General features: G+C 28.7%; 1 protein-coding gene across 3 annotated transcripts in view; it reads right to left on the minus strand.

Moving 5' to 3' along the window:
• Positions 1 to 19,809, minus strand: part of LOC117168157 (unconventional myosin-IXb) — a 74,779-nt gene that overhangs the window by 26,017 nt on the left and 28,953 nt on the right. For all 3 annotated transcript variants that reach the window (XM_033353585.1, XM_033353584.1, XM_033353586.1), the window contains exons 2-3: positions 7,040 to 7,396; positions 4,067 to 4,356 (exon numbers count right to left, since the gene is read on the minus strand). In XM_033353585.1, the coding sequence (XP_033209476.1) occupies positions 4,067 to 4,356; positions 7,040 to 7,396 (647 nt within the window). The remainder of the gene's footprint in view (positions 1 to 4,066; positions 4,357 to 7,039; positions 7,397 to 19,809) is intronic.

Consider the following 19,809-nt stretch of genomic DNA (forward strand, 5'->3'; position numbering starts at 1 on the left):
AATTATGTGACATTTTTCATAAATTATTGGAGCCTCTCCAATATCTTTGAGGCTTCAACCAATAGAAATTTTGTCCTGTTAAAAAATTTCTTAAAAAAAAAAAGAAAAATGTTTAAATGACGCCGTTTGTTTTTATAAAATATGACTTTGTGTTTTGACTCAGGTATGTTTCAATATAATAACTTTTTTATTTTGTTCAAACCGATATCCTTTTTACGACACTAATTATTAGAACGCTTACGCTCATACAATTTTTTATTAAATTATAGATTTGTATATCGACTCTTGATAAAGACCCGCAGTGTTGGTCGAAACGTTGAGGATTTTTTTAAAAGAAATAAATATGTTTTTCACATGTTATTTCGGATGCTTTTATTTTGATTTTATCATTGACCGTAAGACCGAATATTTGCTGAATTTAGCTAAAATACTGATTGAGAATTAGAAATTTGAAGATTATTATCAGCACTTTTTCAGGATTTTCCAACGAATAATTTCTTTTAGTTTAATTTGAATTCAAGTTTCCAGAATCCAACATACAGTGCTAACTAAAACTGTCTGTCTTTCTCGTTGCTTTTGTTTTTGTCTTATGGTACTTTTTTATAAGCCCAAAATTAGTTTTAAGCTAAATTATTTTATATTTTCAAAAATATTTGTAAAATACCTAAAAATACCCATTAATTCCGCACATGCTCGTTAAAAGGTACTTGTTTAAAATTATTATTATATTTGTAATTATTATTTACTCACAACTTTTTCTGAAAAGAAAACGTAGAAACAGTTTACTCCACTATTAACTTCTTCAACAAAATTTGTTAAATCATTCTTTCCATAATAAATCTTAGATATTTACTTTTATCGAACCTTTATGACTGCTGTTAGAAAAATCTGATCGAAATTTAATATACATGTGAGTAAATTCATTAGCATATAAATTAAATTAAATTTAATATGCCATTATTTTATAGAAATGTACATAGGCAGGAATATCAAAATCTCATATTACATCATAATGTATTTCTTGGGTAGATTTATCGATATTTCTGGAACCGATAATTGGATTTTTAATAAACTGGGGAGTACTAGAGATAAAATTACATATTTTAGAAATATGACACATTTAATGAAAATTTTCGAATCTTTTCCTGAAAAAAGCTTAAAAAATCATGGAGACTCTTCTGGTTCATATGATCTCGTGTATTTATAAAATATTTAAATGCTATGTGGCTCGAATTTAATACTTAGATGTGCGTAAAATTAAAAAAATTGCCCTATAATGATAATGGTTAAGAACAAATTCTATTAACAATCACTCAAAATCATAATTTGTTCATTTGTAAAGGATATTTGGGCATTGAAATTCCTAGTGTGGTCATTTAAAGTCAACGAAATAATGTTATCACCTAGTTCTGTTTGAATTATATAACCAATAAAATTTAGAATTTAGTATTAAAAGTTTGTACTTCGATATTATTTATGAATTTTGTAAACATATTTTATAAAAAATTACCAATTAAGGACATTTAAGGTTTATAATTGAAAAAATGTTAATATGAACGAGGCTTTAGAGCCCCAGGTAAAATTGAATGAATGAAATTGCATTATTTGAACAAAATAAAGACATACATGGGCAAGACAGATGAGTCTTTATATAATTTTGGACCATTTTTCACAATTTTAACACAATATAGTAATTTTTCTAATTGTAAGGTTGCTTAATAGAATACTTGATTTATATATTTGACATATACACATCCATATCAATTGTATATTAAAATTGCAAACGATTCAGCAATATTTTTCTTTCAAGAGACAAACAAAATTTTTTAGAAATGATTACTATTGACACTAAACTTTCGGTTTTTGTCCCTTCGGTTTGGGCCTTCCTAGAACTACTGTCCACGCATTTTCTCAGCTAGCAGAGCGAGAGACGGTTGCCACTCGTGCATGAAAAATGCCAACAGCGTAGTGCAAAAGACACAGTGCGCGCGTACTCACTCGCGTATATTGCGCTTTTATATATTCCAGTTGGAAACGATTCAGACGGTCCTGAGTGATTACGTTTGGATCCCCCGAATTGTGACCAAGGATATTTGCAAAGCACCCCCAACACTGGACTGAAACCGAGAATTTGGTGTACTTGTGTTCCTTGCGAATAAGGAATAGAACCCCCTTTTTTAATTACGCTTATACATAAAGAGATTTGGCTTCATTGTATTATCATTTAATATTTACGCCATCCAAACGTTACTTCAATTGCCTAAACAATTAATATTTGTTCAAATTTTTTTTTCAAATCAAGCCATAGAAAATTGATTTTTTATGCAGAAAAAATACCAGAAATGTAACGTTTTAAACAATTCGGGTAATAATTATTAATGTAAATATTTAATAACAATTGACAAAAATAAGCGAATTTTAAAAAAACGACACTTTTCTACTTTTTAGGAATAACCTAAGAGTAATTAATAATCAATTATTTACACAATAATTGGAAAATGTTTAAGACAAAAATAGTGCTCTAGTGACAATTACTAATTGTTGAATTATTCGAAATTAGTACCGTTTAATAATTCATTGAGACGCAAATAATTGAAACAAATAAAAATTGTTTAAACAATTGTATACTAGTTAACAAATTATAAAAAATAGGTCACTTGTCGAATAATAACAATTTATGGGACAAAAGAAAAACTTAGTGCCCATGTGTCAACTTTATGTGAAATTGACAGTCATGGATTCTTGGGTCACAAAAAGTAGGTCAGGGGGGGGGTACAAATTAATCGAGCAATAATTATTCGTTGAAGACTCCTAAAAAATTCCGAAAATGTCCAGTATGCTAATTTTAAACTCTGAACCATGAATATCATTTGATAAAAAAAAAATAGCTTGTTATAATATTATGAGAGTATCAGGGCCAATGTGGCACGTTTTAATGTAAACCGGTTTCGCTGAAGCTCAGGAAAATAGTCGTTTTTATAGTGCGTCCTTCTGGATTTTTGTATTGCCATTGAGGATTTTTCTATTATTGAGATAACTCAGGACTAGCTTTTAAAAATTCCTACTGATTTTCTTTAAAATATTAGATTCTTGAATATTATGGAGAGTTTTGATTTAACAAAATAATCATTTATAGTATTTTTTCTTGATGAGAATGCACACAGAAGTTTTTTTTATAAACAAAAAAAGAACAATTTTCTTTTGACCCGACAAAATTTCGCACATCCATACATTGTAGCAAGAACATTTGGGTTTTAGTGCTCTGGACCCTAAAGCTCATGTAAAGAAACACCAACTTATTTAATATCAGAGAGTCAATATAATTCCCCATCATGAATTTATATAAAAATTCTCGCGTTACTTTGACATACTTTTAAACTGAAAATCAGTTCGTAAAGTGATCACAAGTAACGAAAACATTATACTGTAACGTTCCAAATTTTATTTTTGATTACATATCAACATCCCAATATCTTCAATTTGGACCACCTACGAAGAAAAACGGACTCAATAGAGTAATTCCAGCAGAGCAGTATAGAAAAACAATTTCCTTCCTATTCTCATTTTTAACCATAGATTAATATAAGAGACAACAATATCACATAAAAAAATTTATTTTTGATTTCAAATATTTAAAATAAAATATTCAAATAAAGTTTCAATCTGGCATGTCCCCGAAGAAAATCAGAATAGAATAAAAACTTACAGAACAGAGGTCTAAAAAAATAAATATCCTCAGTCCCCTTATTTTTTAACCACTACTATAAAGAAACATAATAAACAATTGGAAGAATATATTTTTCTTAGAATGCTATAGTTCTGATTAACATTTATGCCAAATTTCAACCCTCTAGCACAAATATTGTAGGAACAATATAGGAGTGATAATAGTAAACGACGGCTGGACAAACTGTCTCGTGTCGTTATAAGGGTTTCCTGCGTAGTCTACAAGACCCTAATAAAAAAGAAGGTAATGTTACCCGTTTAGGATGATTTCCTATCAGACCCTTCATAAATTTTCCGTAATTTGATCTTATCGATAAAAAATAAGTCTGGAATGACTCACATGATATTGCTTGGCACAGAAGCGGGCCTGGAGACACTTGAGGACCGCATCTTCGGTGAGAGGTGCAGATAGGTGAATGAGGTCGTCCAAGGTCGTAGATGTTGCTTGACCGGATGAAGATCCATTTCCCTTTGGTGGATACCTATGATGTTGGGCATGCGAGCTTTTAGCATTCTTTACATCAGCGATGATGCTAGAAATCGGCGCCGATCTTTGACAACCCAAGGCTGTGACACAGGACACTATCCCGTCGTCAGGCACCCCGTTGTGTCGCTTTGGGGGTTCCAGATCTACCGGAAACATAAATTGATAACGTTCTTCCTTAGCTTCTTTCTTTAATCTTTTTTGCCACAAAAGAAAGGATTAACAAGTGCAAGAGGCAAGAGAAATTGTAGACTGGCTTTATATTCTTTCAGGGAATTCTAAAGTAGCTGCAGAAAATATATTTGAAGTGAAGAAAAAAAAAACAATAATCATAAATATTGAAACCTCTTGTGAATTCTCAGTGAAGCAAGAAATTAGTACAATTTTTGCCACATAACGATTATTCAATTCTAATATAGATTTGGGCGTTGGCTCAGTCTAAAAGCGTGATTTAATGTTTTAGTTCTCATTTAATGTTTCAGTTCTCATGTAATGTTTTAGTTCTAAAATTAACAAGCTTCAATGATTGACAATTTCGAAATACGAATAAATACAATTCCGCAACTGACACGAAATACTTTGATTATATAATCAGAGTAAAAGTGTAATTCGAGATTCGAAGCTGTTCGCGGTTATACGAGGTTCATACCTGTCCAGTCAACCCTGATGTGGTTAGTTCAAACTGTATAAAATGTACATTATCTAAAAAAGGTTGTCCATTTTTATCAGTCAAATACCATACATTTATAAATTTCTAAATTATTAATATCTTTAATTCTTCTTGATAATTCAAATATATTGTCAGCTTTTAATTGCAATAACTAAATATTTTGAAAAGTAATTTTTAAGGGAATAAACTTGGAAGATATTATGAAAATATTGAAGTGACACTTTTTACTGGATTATATTATATTGGTATTGATATTACATACATATTTGAAGATTAATCCATTGCCTTAAAGAAAAACCTCAAGGATATACAAGACTTTCTAACTTTCACCAAAAGAAATCGTCAACAATTTTCTGACTTTTAGCAAAGATCAGGACTCAATATTTGTAGTTATTATTATCACTGTCAGTTTTTCCTAGCCGCTATAATACGAATTATTTTAATGTATTCGATTCAAAATAGTTCTAATTTTGGAATCAATCATTTAAAGGTTGAACATCTTTGGTCATTTTCAATCTAAAAATGCTAGTTACAATTTTAAAAAGTTAACGAAATAACCAATGTTTATGAATATTCCTACAAAGTTGAAAGTTCTACAGAGAGGTCCAAATATTTAATGGGGTTCCCAAAATTATAATGCAATTCTAAAATCTTGTGTATAAAAGTGTTGCTTATTTGAAATTAACCTTAAAATTATGCGAAATTCTAAGTAACTCAGGGTGCAAAATATTATAAAATGTTTCATATGACTTTCTCAGTATTCCTTATAATTTTAAAGAGGAGAGCCTGAATTAAGAGATATTATTTTAAATCCAAATTAGTGTTATAAAATAGGAAATATGTTTTAAAAGTAAAGTCTATAATAAACAATTAAACATTAAATACATAAAAACTTAAATGATGTTAAAATTACACATTTACAGATACTGTGATTTCAACCAATTTTAAAGAATTTAAATTAAGTCTGAACATCGAATTTTTTCAAAAGTAGATTCCAAAATATATTCAGCAGAAATTGAATCTTTTCAATAGTATTTTTCTAAACACTAAAAGCAATGAAAACTTTGGGATTTAGTGAGTAGGTTTCTTTCGAACTCGTTAAGGAGCAATACTATAGTATTTATTTAGCCCTCGAAACTGAACATTAAGCTATTTGTCATTCCAAAAATTAAATTTCTGGAAAAAAAGTTTTTAATGATTCAAAGAATTTAAATTATATTATCAGTCATGTTTAATGTAAGAAAAAATATTCTTTTTCTGAAAAAGGTTAAAACTAACGGAAAATAATTATTTTAACTATATTTTTTCTAATCGAATTTTTTATTTTACTATTTACCAATTTAAAAAAATGTTTTCCTGCAAGTTTCCTGTTTCCATTTTTTAAAATATGTAAGCAAATCAACGCGTCTATACAATATGAGTCTGTCTGCTGATGGCAGACAGCACTGTGTATCAGACTATTCCCTATGCTTATACAAAGCGCATAATCTCATTTAAGACTCAGCAAATAGAGCCATATTGCATAGAGGCGTCGAAATCATCTTGAAATATAGTTATTTGATTGAAACGTACTTCAAAAATTGTTGAAATAATACAGTAAGAGAAAAATCAACTGCAAAAAACATGGTTAAAATAAATTTGTTGGTAAGTTTACCAAAGTGTTCAGTAAAAATAATGTTGTTTAATGTATATAGGATCATCAGTAATATTAATTTGATTCTTAAAATAATAGAAAAACTACTTTTTTCAGAGATCTGATTTTTAGGACAACTACCTTGAAAAAATCTGTTTGCATTGAAGCTAATTCGAGAATTGTAAGTTACAAGCCATTTTAATTTTCTGATATTGACGTATAACAAGGTTCTAATCTCGATGAAAGCGCTTGTGGTCCCAATACAATTTTTATATACTGGATTATGTATTTTCCTGATTTCGTCACCCAAGATAGAAGCTTTCAAGATTCATCTTCCGAGATAGCACCTTATTATTTGGATACATTGATTTTACCACTGGAACTTTCCTAATTCGAATTTATTTTCTAATCATTCTAAACTCATATTATCATCAATTCGATCACAAGAAAATTTGCCAACATAAAATACCAAGTCTCCGTAACATTAATGTCATGTCGCGTTGTGGACGTGTGGTTAGATACTGACCAGATATTAAATTATTTGTGGTCGAGTTGTGGTTGAGGCCATTGCTCGTGCCGTGATTTGCGTGAGGATGAACGATCGCGGAAGCAGTAAGAGTGTGACCGGAAGGATGTCCTGTATGGTGTGTGCCATTGCTACCATTGCCACCTGGTGGCAATGACGTCCTCGGTGGTACCGCTGGGGCTGAAGAACTCAAACTTTTCTCAGGACTTTTGGCCAGGGGGCTGCACGCAGCACCCGCCGGCCCTGAATTGTTACCTGGCTGGCTCACGTGCAGCCGGTTCCTCAGGGTCACCAATTCCGTGCTCAGGCTCTTCAGACGCTGCTGTAGATGCACTGCTTCATTCGACGACGAGGCATCTGCAACCAGAATTATTCACAAACTTAAATTGAGAGCCATTTACCAGACCAAGCATAAGAAACTTCAATTTTAAGTTACACCAATTCCTTCTTTTGCTTAATTCCAAACTTCATGTACCTCATGATCAACTTTCTCAAGTTTTAACTTTTAACTGCCAACCTGGAAATTGGATATTTTTATGATTAAGAAGAAGAAATTATTCGAAGAATAACAAAGCTTCTGGTTTTATTAATGGTGACTAATTGTAGTTCACTGATCAAATTATCCTAATTACTAAAATTAATATATATGACAGATATGATATGTACAGTATATACAGGCAGGTCAAGAAGATGGTAAAGGGTTAACCAGGGTACAAACATCAAGTAAAGATGTTCGTTATAAAAATAAATAAAAGCGTGTTGATTACTGGTCCAATTAAAAAGTTTTTTTTATAAGTGAGAAAGCGTTGTAAGTAAAGTTAGAAGCAAGCTAAAACCTAAATTCTTTTTTTCATCAACCAATTGTATTTTCCCCAAAAGAGTTTTTGTTTCCAAAGGGTAAGCAGAAATTTTGTTCAAAGTTAAGAAAATAGTCTAATTCTTTGGTAGCTTAGATTTTATTTGTTTCATAATCCATGATTTATTAGTATAACCTTATTGCGTTGTCCATAGTAACGAAATTTGAGCCAGTTAAGTTTTTGTTGGACCAGTTATCAACATACGCTTTTGATTTTTTTAAGTGACACCTCTACACTTGATAGACGGATATAACTTTTCATATTTTTTTTCTGTCTCCTCAGATATTCTTGATTTAAACTTCAATAATAATTAGGTATTTTAATCATATTATTTCTCTAAATTCCCTGATATTCTTAGTGTTGATCAGTGTAATTATTCAAAAAATTTATATATTAATTTTGACGATTACTGGTAATTTCTGGTGAAACGAGAACACATCTATTCATCTTAGATATCTTTCTGAATTAGATGAATACTGAGTATCAGGGACTCATTTCACAAGATTTCAATCATAAAAATTATAGCCGTTTTTCACTGACTCGCCAGTAGAAAGACAAAAGGAATTTTTAATATAAGCTTTCCTGCCACTTCCTTAACATTTTACCCAATGAAATAAGTGATTAGCGCGACTGGAATTTCAGTGTTTTTACTGTTTTTATTGATCAAATAATCACTGATTTAACGTATTTTAAAATTAATCAGATTCAAATAAAGAGATAAATCTTATCCAGGGTCATCATAATTGATCTATAATATATATAATTAATTCAATATGTTTCTGCAATTAACATCTAGTAATAAGAGGTTTTTGGAGTGTGATTATACTGTCCATTTTATTGTTAAAATATTTTCGATTATTTAGCGAAATTCATCCCCAAATCAATTCCATACTATCCATTGAAATTGAAATATTATGAATGTTAACGTTTCTACTAGAAATTCAAAAAAAATTCCACATGAACGCTTTTTTTAATTTAGAAGCCTTTGACACTTTTTACGTCAATTTTCTCATTTTTATATGCATTTTATTTGAGATTATGTGCCTAAAGTTTAAAATTGTACAGTTCCAAACGCTTCCGAGGTTTGTTCAATTAGATGTTTGTATTGGTTGAAATAAAAAATTCTTTAATGTTTTAACTGTAATTATAAATAGCTATATTCTAGGACTTTCCGATGTGAAATCTTAAAATTGTGACTTTAATTTCAAGAGATGTCAACTTATGATAATTTAAAGGGTCGTCGGGAAAAAGGAAGTAGATGTTAAATTTCTGGAATTCGTTGTATTGACTCGAAATAATTCTTTTGAATTAACTTATGTTCCTGTAGACAATTATGGTCCAGTTCGATTCAGAAATGGGTCAAAATTGACGTCAAGCACTTTTTAAAAATGTATTGCTTATTTGTTACTGTTCTTGTCCCGATTAAATAAAGCTAAGCAATTTGACAAAAGTACTTTTTTGTTTTGTTTTTTTAAAGAAAAAATAAAAAAGTAGTGCGACTCTTTGTTTGTTAATATTTTCGTTATTGAGGACGTAATGTACTATTGACAAGGATCTTTCTCGGAGTTGGTTACTTTTTTATGATTTTCCTTTTAAGGTTCCATAGCGTTAAGTGATATCTCGAAACGACTTTTTTTTTTCTCAAATTGAAATATAAAAAAACTGTGAAGCTTTTCGTGTGTCAGATCCAGCGTTTTTTGGCAAGCGCCGTACCTTTGACATTCGTTTTCTCGGTCATGGTTGCTTTCTTTAAAGCAATCTGTTCAGGATTCAGTAGTGCCTGGCAATACCTTGAAACCTTTTGTGTGTCTGCTGTAAAACTCGCGTTCTCGCATTTAGGCTCTTTTGTCCGATGATTCTTCATTTAATTTTAAATGCCTAATTTATAAATATAAAATTTTTTATTATTCTATAATTGTGGAATACTTCTAGATATAAATGATTGATTTTTAAAGGTTTCTTAGTTTTTAAGAAAAAGGTCTTTCAATTCCAATGTTAGTTAGTACAAATACATTGATTTTTGTTATCAGTTAACAAGTACATTTTGTATGAAAAAATTTCATATGAAAAAAGCGGAATTTTGAATAAAAACGTAGTCACCAATTATTTAACAATTGATTTCAGTAAAAATAGTAAAATAAATCTTCACCATTAATAATATGTATACTATTATCAATACATTCAAGCATAAATATGGATTACATTGAAAATACAATAATTTATTAGAAAATTGGGAGAAATAGGTTAATTTTACTGAATAACGTTATCAAAATAACTCCCTCAGGCATTCTAGGGTGTAAAACTCTCGGGAATTATATTTTTAAAGGCTTTCAATTTAAAGTAAACAATTTATAATGATTCAGTTTGAAGTTTTGAATTCAGAATGCTTAGTGCAGGAATATATTTATTTTTGTGTACCTAATAATTCAAATTTTTATTTTTTTAGAGAATCAAATTAAGCTTTTATTGTCAACTTCTGAAATTTTAAACTCCTTAATTTTGAAAGGCTTTGATTTATAATTGCGATTGTGAAATAATTCCAGTTCAGTTTAAAACTTGTTTAATTTTTAATAAATTGAAAATGATTTTAGTAATTGGCACTTGCAGTCTTCTCCTGTACTTTAGTCTCATTTTAAAATTGTCCAGTTTAAAATTCCCCATCAACTCATGGAAGGGTGTTATTAAGTCGAAAACCGGAGAAAATATTTGGACTCTGAAGAAGCTGAGGAAGGTAGAAAGGTGCCCGTATCTTAAGATCCGCATCTTCTCTCCTCCATTTTAACTTGTCTGGCATTGTATGTATCTTAGATTAACGGGACAGCGGGCAGCCTCGTGAGCACGTTCACGAACTTGTTTACGTGCAAGTTCGTGTGAATGTGTGAGAAAAACACACACGCGAACGCACCCAGAAAACTATCTGGAGGCGAAGAACTTTGGCATCTTCCATTTCTCTTGCTGGAAAATAATCGCCTCTGGACCCAATCTTCGCAAAACGAGAGATAAGCGATTTACGGTCTTACGCGCGAAAATCACATCGCCAAGGGCATTCATGAACCCCATTCATGAACCTCGTTCCGGCGCCAACATTTTCATTCATCTCACCCTCAAACGTGTACCTGACCAATTCTTTAGCACCTTCCAATTCTAAATATCCACACAAAATGAAACCAGAAAAGGAAGAAGAAATTAGAAAATGAGACATAAATAAAGCTATCAGAAATACTTCAAAAAGCAAACGCTTAAAAAATGTGGAAAAATATAATTACCCAGACATTGGTTTTAATGGTTTTGTTATTAATGGTAACTAATGGTAATTAATGGTAACTCAGGGATTTCGAAAAAAAACGGTATAATTCAGCCCATTTCTGTAAGAAGTTAACCACTAATTAATTCAAGTCTAACCTACTATTTCTAAATTTTCCTGAATTCTTCTGAAATATTCTAGAGTATTTTAGAAGATTCTTACAGATTTTTAACAGATTTCAAAAATTCTAACGGATTTCAAAGGTTTTTAAATATTTTAGAGTATTTTACAAAATCCGAAGAATTTTCAGGGATTTTAATGATTTGAAGGAGTTTTAGATGATTTTTGAGTATTTTCAAAATATCAAATAGATTTTTAAGCGCTTTGCAAATTTTCAAGGGATTTAAAAAGATTTCAAAGGATTTGAAACATTTTAGAGTATTTTAGAAGATTCTAAGCCAAGAGATTTGAAAATAATCAAGAAATTGCTAAGGAGTTTAAGGATTAGCAGATTTCTGAGGATTTCAATCATTTTAAGGGATTTTAAAAGTTCCCAAATTATTTTAATCAATTTTTCAAGAACTTAGGAAATATCAGATCTAATGTAATTCCACGATTTTTAATAATATTTTAATGGATTTTAAAGAATTTATTCGCAAGAATCGAGTAATTTCATATTACTTGAAAAATTTTCGATATGAAAAGATTCTAAGGAATTTTTAATTCATTTCAACAATTCAAAGGGCTTTCAAAAAACGTAACAGATTAAAAGTTTTAGAAAATTTCAAAATATTTTACATAATTTGAAATATCTTAGGATAATTTCAATCGCTTTTAATGGTATATAGTGATTTTAAAAGCTTAAAGCTTAAAGGATTTCAAGACATTTTCAAGAGCTTTAAAAAGTTTCAAGGGATATTCAGACATTTTAAAGGATTTGATAAATTTGAAAGCATTTTAAAGAGTTCGAAATATGCTGTAGAATTTAAAAATATTCGAAGGCATTTTCAAGATATCCAAAAATGTCAAGGATTTGAAAAGCTATCATGTTATCAAATTCTTTTAAATTACCCTAAATGTTTCTAAGTTCATTTTTTAGCATCATCGAATTCTTCTCAGTTCCCTAAAATTCCTCTATATTGACTCCAATTTTACTGAATTCAGTGAAATTTTCTGGATTTTTTCCAATTTATTTTAATTCTTTTGAATTTAAATTAAATTGTTTTGAAGTCACATGAATTTACCCTGAATTCTTTTAAATTTACCTGGAAACCTTCTAAATTTTATGGAATTGCACTGCGAAAGCCCTGAAAATAATAATTTATAAATTTAAATTAAAATTTTTTTTATTCCATTTATAAAGTATTCTACGTTAAAAATGTTAGAAACTTAGAATTTTGGGTTTTAAATATTAATGCCGAAGGAAAACAAAAAATTAGTCAGTGAAAGATCAGGGAAAATTCATGGAATTTTGAAAAGAAAATTTGTCGGCCACCCTGATATATTAAACTATTAAAGTATGATTTTCGATGGTAACCGAAAAATCGATGTTTTGTCACTCTTCTTAAAAAAAACGTCCATTTTTTATTGGGTTATATTTTGGTTGTTTACTTGTTACTAGGTGCAGGAATTTTATTTTTTTTAGTCCAAGAAGTTTTCGCTCTCCCCTTAAGCGGTCGTATTGCAAAATGAATGGGCATCGCAACTTGAAATCCGATAGACGGCATATAGGATCGTGTAACGTGTTTTGCAGCAACACAGTACGCCCTCAAATAAATTCGCAACTTACGACCCTCTATTTTCTGGCAACACGTTAAAAATCTCTTCCGACGAATACGAAACCAGCATTTCCTTCTCCCAATTACGTAACCCGAATACAATTCTATAGGAATTTCTCAATATTTGCTACATGCCGAGAGTGATATCTTTTTTATGCTTAGATATAGGAATAAATTAATAATTAATTTGAAAAATTTTTAATATATAGTTTTTTTTTACTAAAATAGAAAAAAACATGTGCGCTACGCATGCGATTATTATTTTTTTAGTTTCCCAAATTTTTAAATTAAAATATAAAATAGATATTATTTCAAACTTTTTGTTTGTAAATACAACTTGAACTGAGTGAACGGGCCTCTCAGGCCCGTTAAAATTCAAACTTCTTTTTCCAGTAAAAGTATAGAAAAACCTAAGAAGTTTGATAATTTTTATTCATAATTACATTTTATGATCACATTACATTTAAATTTATAATGCAGCTTTGCAAAGTTTCGACACTTGATCGTGTTAATCAATATTTGTTGCACGCATTTTTATGGCATGCCAAACCAAAATTTACCAAGATACGCTTTCTTGTAAAGCCGACTTGTTCCTCGTTTTTTCCAGTAAAATCGCGATGAATCACAAAAGCTGTGACTAAAGAGACTTTTTTTAAATTAAAAAAAATTGCGTGATGCCACTGATTCGTTTTACATTGAACCATATAAGAAAAGTATATTTGGCAAAGAATGTCAACGCCTCCTTTTGTGGCGTTATAAACCAGATTTATAACCTGTACTGTTGTTCCTTCTAAATACCAGCATTGCAACTATTAAAACAACTATGACAACATAATCACTACAGCATCAAAAAGTCACGCGTTGCAAATTCGAGCGCACATTTGAAAGAGTTTACGCAAGAAATTATGTTTGCACCTGCAAGCAGTAGATGTATTTTAGAAACAAACAAGCAAATATATAGAAGTCCTTCAAAATTAAAAAAAAAGTATCTGCAAGACTGAAATCTATGCACTCAAACTGTTTTTTCATGCAAACATGAGTGATATGCATACTCTTTTCCACGCAGTACTCAAATTTGATGTTGCAATGAAGAGCGAGCCTGCGAGGCCCGGCTTGCCTTTTTGTGTAAGTGAAAAATATATACGTTTCTGTGGAGCACTCCACAAATAGAATTTTCAGAAAGCCTGATTTGTTTATGTATTTAGACTTCGCCAAAAGAAATTCTCATGCACAAGCCCATACTTGATACACAACTCTTTGTAACTCGAAATTTGTGATCCGCCTGGCCTCTGAGACCCGCCTGTCTTTTTGAGGGTTAAAAAATTGTGCATTTTTAAACAATAATTATTTTTGTTTTAAAATACCGATTTCGGGTAAAAATGGCTAACTTATCTTGAAAATGAAAGTTGTTAACGAAATGCATATCTTTAAAATTTCATAATTTTTTATTAAAAATAACAATTCACATAAGGTTTTCTATGATTTTTCTTATTAAAACGTATTATTTATTTAATTAAAATTTTTAATTTTTAAATTTAAGATATAAAACAACTTTAACTAATGAAAAGCTAATCAGGTTTTTAACAACAATCAATGCGAGATTTTCTAGACCTATCGTTACATCACGTATTTTTGAGAAATCGTGTAGTTTCTCGATTTGAGGGGCAAAATAAGTTTGAATGAAAAATAAAAAATTTGAATGACTCTTTCTTGGTTTATTTGTTTCACTCATGTAAAATAAAAATATAATCTTCAACAAAATAGTGGAATTTAAAAAAAAAGATTATTCACCAAAAAATTTAATAATTGGTATATAAATCAAAATAGATTTTTCATCCTGAATAAGAAAAACTAGAAAAATTATAATTTGGAGGAAAAAATAACGATAACTATAAATATAACTATCCAAAAAATGTTTAGGAAATTTTGTTTTACTTTATAGGATTTTAAAGAATTGTAGGAAAAATTTGAGCAATTTAAAGGATATTTGAAACATTTTAACACTTGAAAAAAGTTTTAAAATATTTTATAAATGTTCGGAAATCATTGACATTTTTTTTCAATATTCTCTTAAACTAATTTTTTAAATAAAAAATCACTTTAAATATTCTCACTTCTCAGGAATCCTAGAATTATAAAATTATATTTCACACTCTTCAAAAATCTACATTTTGCATCCAGTTTTTTGAAACTTTTTATTATTTAACAAAATTGGTATAAACTTGGAAATATATTTGAAAATAATTCGAATTGTTCCTCAAATTAAAAAAAAATTAAGCATTAAAATTTTTTTATCTTTTTTCTTCAAATAACTTTACGATAAAAAGCACATTAACATTTTTTTGAAACTTTTTATTATTTAATAAAATTGGTATAAACTTGGAAATATATTTGATAATAATTCAAATTGTTCCTCAAATTAAAAAAAATTAAGCATTAAATTTTTTTATCTTTTTTCTTCAAATAACTTTAAGATAAAAAACACATTAACATTTTTTTGAAAAATCGTAAGACAAATTTTTTCAATTTCTTTAAACCTTTTAAAATTCCTTCAAAAGAAATTCTACATTATTTATTCCAAATCTTCCAAAATATACATTTTGTTTTAGATAACATTATTTCTCTATTTTTCAAAACTTCTAAATATCTCTATTAAACTAATTGGAATTTTTTCTGAAATTTTGTAATATTTCAAAATTAAAAACTTTTACTTTGAAATCTTCTACATTCGTTTTCGAAATTTTAGGAAATCATTTGAAGTGTTTTTAATCTTTTAAAATATTTTCTTCAAATTTATTTTTCAAACAAAAACCAAAAATTTCATTTTAAAATGTTCCAAAATCTACATTTTTCTCAACATTTGTTGGTACCAGCAATTTGTTTATTACCCGTAAAGATACTTTTTATATCGTTACCTGCAGTCTATAAATGTCGTAAACTAAGATATTCTAAGTTTTGGTCCATAATTAAATTTTTCTGATCTCTATGAATGTTTGAAAAAATTTGAAAATTATAGCCTGGTAGCAAAGTCTCGTGAACATAATTATTTACCAATATTAAAAAAATAACTAAATTGAAATTTTCTTTTTTATCAAAAAGCTTTAGAAATATTTAGAAACAATTTTTATCATTAAAAAAAAAAATTTATTTGAGAATTTTGAATAATTAAATTGATGGTGCACAACATTCTTAATCTTTATTAGTAGATCTATCAATAGATATGGAATGAAATTTCAACAACAATAAGTGCGGAATTTTCGATAATTTCTTTTCACCTATTTCTTTATTCCGCCGATTTTTTCATAGATTTTACAGAAAATCTTATATGATATGAAAATATATTATGTGATTTACAGAAGTTTCTTTATTATAAAGAGAAAATTCTAGTAATTTCAAGATGAATATCGTTTTTTTTTTTTTTTTATTTACTTAGAGTTCATTAAAACTAGCCGACTATTTGTCTTATTGATAAAATATGTCTGGCCGGTTATAAAATTATGCGACACCATGACTTTGATCTTTTTCCAACATTTAAAAAGATAAAAAAATACATTTTCAAGGTGTTTCCTAATGAAACATTTATCAAAGTAGAATTAAATTCGACTACTTGAATATGACACGAATTTTCCATAAGATCCCATTTACCACGTTTTCTGGACATATTTGTCACATAAATGTAATAAATTATTTCATTTTTAATGTTCAACAGTAAGAAAAATTTAAAATTTATGTGTGTGCTGAAACTGAGAAAAAATCTAGATCTACAATTGTCGCATTTCTTTTAATCTAGATAAACCTTTACAACAGTATTTCAATTTATATTTGACATGAGCAAAATCAATTAACTTCATTGTTAATTAACAGTCAATATGATATTTTTACAATAAATAAAAAATAACCGCTTTTCTATATTTTCACTGTTTAATTCACATTTAAATAATATTTTTGAGAATAAAAACTTAACACAAACGATTAATATCTGCTAGATCTATTAAAAATTGGAGCTACTCTTTAAACTTTGATCCTTTATTGTGACAAATTTCACTTAAAAAGTTGACACTTCAGAGATTTTCCAAATTTTTCCAGATAAATACCTCGTAGAAAGAAAAACGTCGAATTCCGGAATTTACGAGCAGTTCTAGCAGGAATCGTCATTTAAGTTCTTCCTTGGTCCCAAGATATTTCTCCTAGTATAACGATTAAATTAAATTTCTAAACTTTTCGCTATTCGTGAATCGTGACAAACAAAACCTTTTTTGGTTGACGATTCATCTACTTAGTTGAAAGTGGAACTACTTTTTTGTGGTTGATTCTGAATGTTTGGTTTAAAATTTATCTTGTTCAGTGAAAAATTCAGTTATTTAGTTGTAAAATTGAAAATGTATGTATTTTGTTGAAACTTTGTCTTTAGTGGAACAATATTAATCTCCTCGATGACTAATTCACCTTTTTGGTTGAAAATTCATTACTTTGGTTACAAATTTAACGATCATATTGCAAATTCTTTTAAAAATTAAAATTTCAGTTGAAAATGCATGTATTTTATTCAAGTTAATATTTTTTGGTAGAAAAACAATCTTTTTGTTTGAAAATTCACCTCTTTGATTGAAAATTAGCGTTTTTATATTGAAGATGAATTTATTTAACTGAACATTTAATTATTCCATTTTTGTCGAAAATTCGTATTTTTTAGTAGAAATTTATTCTTCTTCGTTAAAAAAATATTTTGTTTGTTTGAAAATTTTTTTTTTTTTTTTAATCTTTTTTTTTGTTTTTAGAGAATTTAACTATTGGGTTAAAATTCTATTTTTGGTTTATTTTAACTGTCTTTGTTTAAAAATTAAAATATCTTTTGTTGACAATTAATTCTTTTATCAAAAATTCATTACTTTGGTTGAAAATTTAACTGATTTGTTAAAATGTTTCTTTCACTTGGTTACAAATTTATTATGTTAACTGAAAATGTAATTCTTCCCTTTTTTGTTCAAAATTTATGTTTTTGAGTAAGATTTAGATTTAAAAAATAATTGCTTCAATTCAAATAAAGCATTGCAAATGTTAATAATGGTTGCTTTCCACCTGCTGGAAAAAAACTTATGATTCATATTTGACAATAAAATTATTAGTTTTGTTCATGTTAAATACAAATTTTAATTCTGCAGAGTATGTGTGGCTTTGGCTAAATGCTAAAATTTTCCATTATTTAATTTTAAATATTTGTCAGCTTTATTATGCACGCAACTGTGACATTCTTTGGCACTATTATTTAACTGAAAGTGGATTCTTAATTATATCTGTGAATTTAACAACATTCTTTCCCTCGGCTTTCCCAAATTACTCAATCGGCATTAAGGAAAAGCGATAACAATGCTTTCGAGATTTTCGTGACCCACCTATTGTTTAGAGAAGGATGATTTTATCTCTTATCTCCAGTGATACCAGCAAAGCACTTAATTTTTATAACGGAAATAATGTTTTAAACATAATAAAGTCCTCTACTCATTGTAAAATGATTGTAATAAAAAAGTAATTTGAACCATAGTTTTAACGACTCTGTAAAATCTTTACCCACGCTGCAACGGAATATTTTGTGAAGAAAATTGTCGCAGGTTTGAAGGGAGGGGGAGCAATATTAACATCTCGAAGATATGACTATAAATCGTATTTACGATGCGACGTAAACGCTCCTGCAAGTTTACAGGCGGGATGGTTTAGTAATATAAGATCCTTTAATGCCTCCGCGGTTTTCTGTTCAGATTTAAACGCCGTGTTTATAAGAAAGCGTGATTTAGTAATACCAGTCTTATAATGATCCTTACTTCGATGATAAATAACGGATCTCCGCTCTTACTATTTCCCACTTGCGTGACTATTATTCTGAATTTTGATCCGCGAGAATTTAATTACATAATAGTGCTGCGAATAATATTCCTTCGCCTTTGAACTATACATATTCGCAATATTGTCAAAAAAATGTTATTATTTCATTATTTAAAAATTCTACAGTCCTTCTTTGCCAAGTGAAAATAAAGTAAAAATAATGATGCTCTTTGGTTTTAAGTCGGTAGTTTCGCGGCGATACCGACGATACCGTTAACCAACGCGAACATAAAACATTAGAGAATAGGTTTGGAGATCTGTTAAGCAATTACAGCGTAACACTTTAATAGTCCTTAGAATGTTTCCCACGCTTTTATTATGCTTACTCCACTTTCTAACACGTGGCTATTCACTTTTTTAACTGTTTTTTTTACGTTTTAGTATTACAGTATCTTTCGTGTCCCTATCTCTAACTATTTTTTAGCCTATAATAAGGTTCATTTCACCCACTTGTAAATTTTTTTTTTTTTAATCTAATTACATAACTTTTGAATTGAAATATTGCATTTTCAACAATATAGATGAATCTCTGAGCAAATAGTTGAATTTTTAACCAAAAGGATTAATTTTCTACCAAAAAAGACGATTTTTCCATAAAATACATAAATCCTTAACCAAATAGTTGAAGATCAATTTTTAATAAACCTGTGAAGTTTTGGAATCAAAAAGATTAGTTTTTTAACAAAAATGAAAGAGTTAAATTTTAAGTTAAAAAAATAAAATAATTTTACAAAAGAAATGTTAACCAAGTCTATGAATGAATCTTCTGCTGTAAAAATTACATTTTTTGTTAATAAAATTAATTTTCAAACAATTAGCTGAATTTCAAACTAAAATGCTGGAATATTCATTTGGAATAGTTACATTGTCAATTAAAAAAAAAATTAATTAAAACAGAATTTTCAGTCTTCAAACAAAGACATGAACTTTTAATTAAAATTATAAATCTTCAGCCCATAAAACTAATTTTCAACCAAAAAGATTAACTTTCAATCAAGTAATTCAATTTCC

The sequence above is a fragment of the Belonocnema kinseyi genome, chromosome 2 (assembly GCF_010883055.1).
Source record: "Belonocnema kinseyi isolate 2016_QV_RU_SX_M_011 chromosome 2, B_treatae_v1, whole genome shotgun sequence".
In the NCBI taxonomy this organism is placed as follows: domain Eukaryota; kingdom Metazoa; phylum Arthropoda; class Insecta; order Hymenoptera; family Cynipidae; genus Belonocnema; species Belonocnema kinseyi.